This window comes from Hydra vulgaris, chromosome 12 (assembly GCF_038396675.1).
Source record: "Hydra vulgaris chromosome 12, alternate assembly HydraT2T_AEP".
NCBI lineage: Eukaryota > Metazoa > Cnidaria > Hydrozoa > Anthoathecata > Hydridae > Hydra > Hydra vulgaris.
The window spans coordinates 43,031,070-43,041,478 of NC_088931.1; the positions used below are offsets into that span (position 1 = coordinate 43,031,070).

Genomic DNA, 10,409 nt, shown 5'->3' on the forward strand with positions numbered 1-10,409 from the left:
AAATTTTTTTACAAAATTAAAATATAAAACAATATTTATTTTAAATGTTTATCTATTAAACGCTATTAAAGCAATTTTCTCTTCCAGTACCCATTTATTAAGTATTGTTTCAATTAAACTTTTATTTCTCTCATCTAAAAACAGAAGAAACGACGCAAAAAAAAAAAAAATTTATTCAACATTATTCATTCAATTCAATTCAATTCAAGTTTAACTTTTCTTTCTCTTTTGTTCTACTCTTTTATAAAAATAGTGCGCGATGAAATAAAAACTTTTCAACAGTGTTACAGTTATTCTAGATCAAAAACATCAATCTAAGCTTGAGGAAACTATTAATAAGCATAGGAAATGGACTTTAAGAGAACAAAGAGCTCAAAAAATAACTATGCTTATCGGAGAAATGATATGTGTAGACAGGGGCGGATTAGGCCACCGGGACACCGGGACATTTCCCGGTGGGCCGTCAGCAATACAACATTTTAAAATTTTATAATATTTTAAAACGTATTTTCTTTAATTTTTTTAATAAATTTCTAGAATAGTAATAAAAAATTGTGAGTTGAAATTTACTTCAGATTTTGCTTAATTCAACTTTGTTTTCACTATAGATTATTGTTTAAATAAAACGAGTTAAATAAAAACGCGTTAAATAATTTATTATACATATCTTATATAGAATTTTTAATTTAATGTAACGCTTTATTTATAATTTATTATTTCAATAAACATTTTCTAAATCAAAACAATATTATAAATATAATATAAAATATCTAACAAAAAAAGTAATTAGGTATTTATATAAATATTGGTTTTTTATTAATATGGTATTTTACTATTTAAAAATTAAAAGTAATCTATTTATATTTTATATAGTATGTATAATATTAACAAGAAATCCCTACACAGTTTATAAAAATAAATATGAATGATTTATTATTAATGAAGATGTAGGTTTATTTTAATAAATATGTAGGTTTAATAATAATGTAGATAATAATAATGTAGGTTTAATAAAATGTAGGTTTATTTTTAAAAATATTAAAATTAGTATATTCTAAAATTTTAAGTTATATTCTTTAAAAATAATCAGATTAACAAACTTCACACAAATAACAATACAGTCGCAGGTCTTCCATTCATAACACTTATTTAAAAATAATCAAAAAAAACCATAGTAGTAATAAAATCATAGTAGTTAAAAGGCTAATACAAATGTTTATTTTTTTTATTTTTTTACAGGTGTGATGTCTAAGCGAAAAAGTAGACATGAAAAGTGACGTGAGAAAAACATAAAGCTTCTGCGAGAAGATGCTAAAACAACTAAAAATCTACTATCCATGTTTTCTAAACTGAATTCAAATACCCTGCAACACCATGCTGATGCTGAGCCTGTTGATGAGGTTCAATCTCACGTTGCTAAAGAGACCCAAACAAACCTTGATGATGAAGATGGCGTTCATACTGACACTAATGAAATGACCCAACCAATCCTCATTCTAATCATCACAGCTTCTTCAAGCATGGTTGAACCTACTGGTGATAACGAAAAAACTACTACCCAAGTGAATGATTGGTTTAATAAGCCTCACCTGAATGAGCTGACAACTTTCTATAAATATCACCAACATCAGCCTGAAACACGTCACTTTAATTCAAAAATGGTATATTATCGTCTATATGCAGCGTATGTTTCTTTCATTTTCAGAAGAAGAAGAGTGCCTGTTTTGCAGTGTTTGTACAATTCTAGGTATGGTACAAGGTCAGCAATATAGTCTACGAAAACAGCAAGTTTTACATTGTAGATTGATCGTGGACAGAGTAGTGTCAATTGTCAAAGTGATTGGTAAACGTGGTATGCCATATCGAGGTAAGGCTGGTTGCGAAGCCGTCAATTTTTTGGCTAACGACAGAGTGGATCATGGAACATTTCTTGAAATCGTGATTCTTGTTGCGAAGTACGATGAAATTCTAAAAGCGCATTTGAAGGAAATTATCGACAAAGGCATGCTGAATGATAAACAGGATAAGAGGAATAGAGCTAACAGAAATACTTTCATTTCCAAATCCACTGTAAACCAAATTATATTAGGAATCGCTAAATTAATGAAAAGTGCCATTGCTGAAGAAGTACAACAAGCGGGAATATTCTCAGTGCAACTTGACACAACTCAAGATGTAACACAAGCGGGTAAATGTGCGATAGTCCTGCGATACGTTACCGACAAAGTTGAGGAGCGACTTATTGGTGTTGTCGATTCACATTCTGGAAAAGGCAGTGATCTGTGCAAATTGATGTCAAATGTTTTGGAACAAAATGGCATTGATATTACTAAATGTGTGTCAGATAGTACTGATGGCGCGTCTAATATGGCCGGGGCATACAATGGATTTACTACATTCTTAGAAAAAGCGTCTCCTGGACACATTCACACATGGTGTTATGCGCATGTTTTAAATCTGGTCGTATGTGACGCCACCAGCAGTAATGAAGCTTCAATGACACTTTTTGGTATACTTCAAAAGGCTGCTATGTTTTTTTGTGAGTCCTACTTGAGAATGGACCTTTGGACTGATCACATGAAAGAAAAAAATGGCCAAAACATTCACAAACGACTAAGTGTTATCGGTGCTACTAGATGGGGGTCCAAACACGATGCCCTTCAAAAGCTTTTTGGTACGTTTCGCGACGGTGAAGGAGCATTATACACAGACGTCGTTCAAGTACTGGAAATAGCAGTCTCTTCCACTAAATTAAGTGTTGAAGCACGCTATGATGCGCAGTGTCTATTAACGTCCTTATTGAAGTATAAGACTGTACTGACGGGATTTGTATATCTAAGAATAATGGAGTCAACCACACCACTGTCCAAATACCTACAGACGTCTGGATTGAATTTCATAAAGGCGTTTGAGATGGTTAAAGTAACTATTTCAGAAATTCAGACTCAATCACGCAATTTTGATCAAGTTATGGTGGCTGCAGACCATTTCATTAATGTGTCCGCAACCATTCTTGACGAGAAAGAATGTGATTGTGTTATACTGACAGATTTGCCAATGGTACGCAAAAGAATAAGAAAAGTAATGGCAGGAGAATTAGCAAATGATGATCCACTTACAGATCCTTTAAAAAAGTTTGTAGTAGAGGTCCACAATGGTATTCTAGACACAGTGTTAAGAAGTCTGTAGACTCGGTTTGCATCACACGGTGAACTGTACTCTGATATGAGTTGTTTTGACCCCAACGGATTTTCTGAGTTATTGGAATGTAATATTCCAAAAAAAGCCCTTCAGAAAATCTCATGTCATATTTCGGCCACAGGTGTGTAAATTTACTTATAAATATAATTGATTGGTTTCTTGTTAAATTTTATTAGTAATTGCTTAAGTATTTTTGTTTTCCAAATTGGTAAACTTCATTAAATTTTTAATTAGCATTAGATAAGGTTATCTCTTTTGTTCTTTATTTTGAATATTTATAAGATTATCTTTATCTTTTTATATTTTAGGCGAAGAAGCGCAGCTGTTGCTTGAGCTGTTGGACTTTGCAAAAAAGTGGCCAGTTTTAAAAAAAACATTGGAAGAGAGTTACGATTGTTCTGATCAAATCACGATTGATGAGGATGAGGTTGAAAATGAAGATGACGCCACCAACCATAAATGCAGCCCTCTAAAGAAGTGTCGTGCATTTACTGTTGCTACCATGTGCTTCGAAAATATAATCTTTACGGCAAAAGCTACTGCATGCTGCACAGGGCTTACAAATTCATGCTCACAATTTCAATTACCCAAGTGGCTTGTGAGAGTAGTTTCAGCAAGTTGAAATGTGTCAAAACAAGATTGCGAAGTCAGTTGACAGAAGATCACTTGGACTCACTGTTGATGATGTGCATTGAAAAGGACATATTGAGTAACATAACCAACGATGAAATTATTGATGAACTTGCTAAATCGAGTGGTGAATTAAAAAAGTTACTGTTTTTATGATTTTTAGTTTTTGTGATTTAAATATGAATTTATAATACAAATATAACACATGTACTTAAATGACATCTTTATTGATTTTAAACAAGTGTATACAAGTCCTTATTGTTCAATAGTGTTACAAAAGTATTTAAAAGTGAGGAGTTACAAGTGAATACGATTTTAAAAAAAAGGTCACTTGGTGGGCTTTTTTCATGATAGCATTTCCCGGGCCTTTTCAAAATCCTAATCCGCCCCTGTGTGTAGACATTCAGCCGTATTCTTTAGTTACAGATCAAGGATTTAAAAAACTAATTATGCATCTTGAACCAAGGTATACCATGCCCTCTAGAAAACATATGACTGAAACAGTTGTTCCTTTAATTTATGAAAAAATGAAAATACAAATTATGAATGATGTAGCAAAAGCAGATTTTTTTGAGTTTTACCACTGACGGATGGACTACACATCACAATGATCTAAGCTTTTATTCATTAACAGCACACTGGATAAACTCAGAGTTTAATTCTATGACAGCTGTGCTACAACTTAAAAAAATAACAGGCTCTCATACAGGTGTAAAGATATCAAAATTTCTAATAGACTCTTTAAATGAATGGAAAATACCAACTAACAAAGTGTACTTTGTCCTCTCTGACAATACTGTTAATATGAAATTAGCCATAAAAGAAGCTGGTTTAGAAAAAAATTCTCTAAGTTGTGTAATCCACACTCTTCAGCTTTGTATAACCGATAAGCTTTTTAAACAGCAAACAATTGTAAATGATCTTATAGCTAAGTCTAGAAAAATTGTCACACACTTTCATCATTCTTCATCTTCCATGGATATGCTACATGAAATTCAACAACAGCTAAAGTTACCCCAACATTCACTTATACAAGATGTAGTAACAAGATGGAACTCGACATTTTACATGCTAGAAAGACGAGTTGAACAAAAAACTTCACTGAAATTATTGAAGACCAATTAATGAAGACCAATGGTTATTAGCTGAGACGCTTATCTTACTTTTAAAGCATTTTGAGGTGGCTACACTAGAGATGAGTGAAAATAGGGCATCAGTGTCACAAATTATTCCATTTATAGTTTCAATGGAAGCCTATGCTTCAGAAAATTCAGCCTATGCTTCAGAAAATGTACCTAGCCTATGCTTCAGAAAATGCAGGTGAAACAAAAACTATAATAGAAGAGTTGAAAAAAGATTTTATCTCAAGGTTTTCCTTGAGATAAAATCTTTTTTCAACTCTTTATTGAGATAATATTTTTTTCAACTCTTATATTTTTTATAAATATAACAAAAACTTGAACATGTCTACAGTTTTAGATCCAAGATTCAAACTTAGTTATGCCATATCAGATGAGGAGAAAGACACAATAAAATCAAATATTCAAGAGAAATACATGAACCTAAATAAAACTGATATTACAGATTGCCTTTTAACTACCGACAACTTAACTCAATCAGATAATGAAACAAACACTTCATCTGAATCAACCCAAGAACCTAGCTCTCCACTCAAAAAATTAAAAATGGCAGAAAACATATACAATTTCTATCAAGTTTCAAAAGCACCTCTTGACACTGAATTAACAAAATCAACAAAAGTAAAGAACTGTAAAAAACTTTCAACAGAAGCACAAATTTATTTAGAGAAAAAGGAAAAAATGTAAGTTAAAATGATTTTTTTAAATAAGAACTTTGATAACTTTTTGTTCTTTTCTAATTTATAATAAGTTATTATAGATAAAACTAAATTCTAAATTATCATAAACAAATAAAAATTGAAAAATAAAATGAAATAAAAAAATATTACTAATATTCATTAATATTTAACAACTTTTATTAATAAAAATTCGTACTTTACATTTTAGTTTAGTTTTTATATTTTTTGTTTACTTACTTTTCTTTTAGAACTGATGAAATAAACTTTTACTTATCACTGCCTAATCTGCATCAAAAAGAATGTCCATATAAATGGTGGGGAAATTACAAAAATACATGTATAAAGAAATACTCTAGTAGCAATAATACTTTAGACCTCTCATACCTTGCCAAAAAATATTTAGGAGCTCCGCCTACTTCTGTGTTCAGTGAAAGATTGTAAAAAAGTAGAGAGCCCTGTTAAAAGCACTCAAAAATTTTTAGTTTAGTTGTTGCATATATGCCTATATAATAACTTATTATTAATAAGTTAGACTTATACATTGTATATATGTTAATGGCGTAATTCTATGTTTGGATATAATATAGAAACACAGAATCAAAAATAAAATTTCAAAAATTTCAAAACAATCGACATCGACCGATGGTTAGAAGGCCGATGCTGATATATCGGCTAAATGGTCGATGCATCGGCAGGCCGATGCCGATGCATCGGTGCACCCCTTATATATATATATATATATATATATATATATATATATATATATATATATATATATATATATATATATATATTATATATATATATATATATATATATATATATATATATATATATATATATATATATATATATATATATATATATATATATATATATATATATATATATATATATATATATATATATATATTTGTTATATATATATATATATATGTTTTATATGCGACAAATATTGCTTACAGTTGCTTTTAATTTGGGAGTATCGCAAATTGCCTAGGCTAGCTATAACAACCAATAAGCAATATTTTCAAACTTAAAATGGGAGTAATTAGTTTAAAGTCCTGAAAAAAAATCCAGGAATTTTTAAAAAAAATATTTTTCTCGCTGACTGATTGGATATATGTGAAATAAATCATACTAAGTTATTAATATTATATTGATATTACCAGGTAAATTATGTAGCAGTTATGAAAAAATAGTTATAAAAATCTATCGTATGAAAATAACATTATAGTCAAGTTTCACTATCTGGTTTATATTTTGTTACAATGATTGTCTTTTTTGTCTTATAGTTATAAAAACAATTAGGAAAACAAACTACTTTTTTAAATCTTTGACTCTCATAAATATATGGTATGTTATATTTAACATGTATATGCTTTATGGTTGTCAGATTTGGAGGCAAAATCAGCCAAAGCATACAAAGATCGTTGAAAGCCTTCAAAACAAATCACTTAAAATAGCTCATTTCCATCTAATAGATTTGACTCTAAAATCCTCTACTATCTCTCAAAAATTATGAATCTAAAAGATCTAATAATCTTACTGAATTGCACTCTTGTGTGGGACAGTTTGCATAATAACTTACCAATAAGCTTCAATAGTTATTATAAATTTAATAAAAAAAATTAATAAAAGTCATTGCCATAATCTTAGATCATGTAACAATCTTGTAATACCATTAAAGCAAACACTTAAATATGGTATTAACTCCATTAAATATAAATTCATTAAATCATGGAATTACCTTCCCTCTGAAGATAATTCCATGGTTTAATGACAATTAAATGACAAAGTTAAGGAATTTATCCAAGATAAAAATAATAAGTGAAGCTTTTGCTGTGTTATTTATCCCAATAATTGTTTTTCATGTCGTTTTGACCTTATCCTTTGTACCTGTAAAATTCAAGTTGTTTTTGCGTCTTTTCTTAAATAACATGCTATTGCTAATGTTCTTGTTACTGTATTGTTATCGTTCTATTTAAAAGCCTGTTATTTAAAAATTATCTTTCAAAATTAGCCAATCAGATTGCGCATATCTCTGCCTATTCTGAGCTTGCATAGGGTTTCAAAATATGCTTCCGGTAGGCCCTGGCGCTTCCATTGTATTTATTATTGTTTATTGTTTTTATCTTAAGGTTTTTATCTTATTTACCTGTAGGGTAAATAAAACTATAGTTTTCAAATTATTTAAGAACTTAAAAAATAAATTTGTAAAAAAAACCAAAACATTTAAATGTTTTTATCATTAAACAAATCGTGTAAATTTATTTGAAAAATTAGTTATGAAAATAGGTCAATAATTTTTTAGAAGTTTCCTTTTTCAACTTATAAGTGTCATTGAAGCTGTATCTAGTTTTAAAGTTTCTTTTCAAAATTAAATTAGCGCGCAATTTCAAATTGCTTTTTGCGAGATCTATTTTTAGATTTTACAAAAAAACGCTAATTACATAAAAACGTCAAAGTTTCATAGGACGCGTTAAATTTTACAATGTAACTACATAATTTTTAGTGTAGTTACACTATTTTCCGCGTCATTACATTGTAAGGTTTACAATATTGTAAAAGTTTTATAGAATAGGGCCCAGATTTAACAAATAAGAAGGAGGGAGGGGGGCGGGGGAAGAGGGTTAATAAAAGTAGGGGTGGGGGTTTTTTTATGTTGCAATATAAGTATTTTTTTTTTAAATTTCAGTTTATAAATCCAAACTAATATTTTTTACAAAACACGTATTAAACTATTTAATTCTACACCTTTTCAAGATGTAATTGAGAGTTGTAATTAAGAAACGTAAGATGTAATTGAGAAGATAAAAGTTGTAAATTAAAAAAGTAAGATGTAATTTAGAACACGAAAGTTGTGAATAAGAAATCTTAAGTTGTAATTGAGAAGATAAAAAATGTAATTGAGAAAAGTTTATAAAATAGATTATCAGAAAGAAGTTTGTTGTATTGTTAATTTTGTTGCCTTAGTTTATCTTGTAAATTTAGGTTGGATCCTAATTTGACTAAGGTGGCCAGATGGATTGGTTTTCAATAAATAATAGTATATTATCAATAAAATAAAAAAGTTATCAAAAAGGCATTTGTGGTTTTGGCAGTAACTACACCTCTTTCAATGAAATTTGAATTTCCGCTGCGGACCCAATTGTATGCTTTCTTATATTTGACACCTAAAGTTAGAAAATGCCTGAGTTTCCCAATCGTCATTTTGCTCAGCACATTCAATAACTCTTCTATCATTCGATTAAGATAAAACATAATGTTTTCTTTCAACTTGTTCAGTTGTATGTATTTCATGTCTACAAATTGGACAAGGTGGTTCTGGTTGTTCCAGAATATGAAATCCCTTGAATTAGCAACAATAATAAAATAATTAGTAAGAACACCAAAAAAAAGTACACGACAATATAAACAATACACAGAATATAAGCCAATATAAGCATCTTACGAAAATTCGTATTTTCGTAAATTATATCGTGTGTATACACGTAGTTTGTGTATATACACGTGTATATACACATGTATATACACGTAAATTATATCTAGTATATACACGATAGTATAATCAATACGCGACAATATAAGTATAAATATTCTTAATTATTCGAATAGTATTCGACGAATGGTGGGAAATGAGCAAGCGACTAGCTAGTTTTATAGCGATTTTCAAGCGATTTTTTTTTAATTCTATTTTTTCTATTATAATTATGAGAATAATTGAACTTTAAACATTGCGATTTTGTAGCAATGTGTCGTAGCTTTGTAGCTAGCGACAAAATATCTACAAATCTATAGCTGTTGATAGCTACATATCAAAATTTTTTAGACAGCGATTTATTTACGATAAGATGCTAGCTACAATAGCCAGTGGGTCTTTCGCCTATTAAGCTAGCTGTCCTCGTAGCTAAAACGCTGTCTTTATCTTTACAAATATAGATAGCTTTTTTAAAATTTTTACAGAGCGTGGAACGTCTAAATAGCTTACCAAAATTTCGTTTATGCAAATGTAAAATAATGATGTTTCGGAAAAATCCTGGTCAATGGAGGCTGAGAAAATAGCCTAAAAACTCTGGCCACTTCCTCCCACCTTCATTTAATTTTTATTATTACTAACATTCGCTATTTACGTCAGTTTTGGGAAATTCGTGACCATAAATATATATTGTACACAAAAAAACTTCTTCAAATAAAAGCTATGTACTGAAATCCGGGGCTTGCGAAACACATGACATCGGTATTATTTAATCCCGGTGGTTGTGGACTTAATCCGATACTTCCGATAAATCAGGTATCGACATTATACAATCCCGGCGGTTAGATGCACGTGTATCACAGTAAATACAATAGTTACAATAAATAGCACATAATATTTTTAAAAATTGTTCGTTGCGTTGTGTCATGTTTTTTTGTGGCACAACAAGTTAAAATAATGCAACAGAATAAATTATTTTACTAAAAAAATAATTTCTGTAATGCAATTAGCATGTCAAACAATCATTTTAGGAGCACACCATTGAATGTGTTATTGAATTGTGAAACATAATATTAAATTTTATTGCAAAACAGATTATTGTATTTTAACAATCTAATTAACTGTTCTGCAATGAAATACTGTGTTTTAAAAGACAATAACATTTTCTAAAATACAATAAAATAACATACAATACAATAACATCTTTAATTTAACAACACACCATATAATGCTGAGCATTCATAAAAAAAAAAAAAAAATCTTAATACATTGTAATAGCAC

General features: G+C 29.5%; 1 protein-coding gene across 1 annotated transcript; it reads left to right on the forward strand.

The window, feature by feature from the left end:
• Positions 1-5,279: 5,279 nt before the first annotated feature.
• Positions 5,280-6,091, forward strand: LOC136088137 (uncharacterized). Its single transcript, XM_065811801.1, has 2 exons — positions 5,280-5,653; positions 5,899-6,091. Exons 1-2 carry the CDS (start codon positions 5,295-5,297, stop codon positions 6,089-6,091), a joined length of 552 nt encoding a protein of 183 aa, XP_065667873.1. The 5' UTR covers positions 5,280-5,294.
• The last annotated feature ends 4,318 nt before the right edge of the window (positions 6,092-10,409 follow it).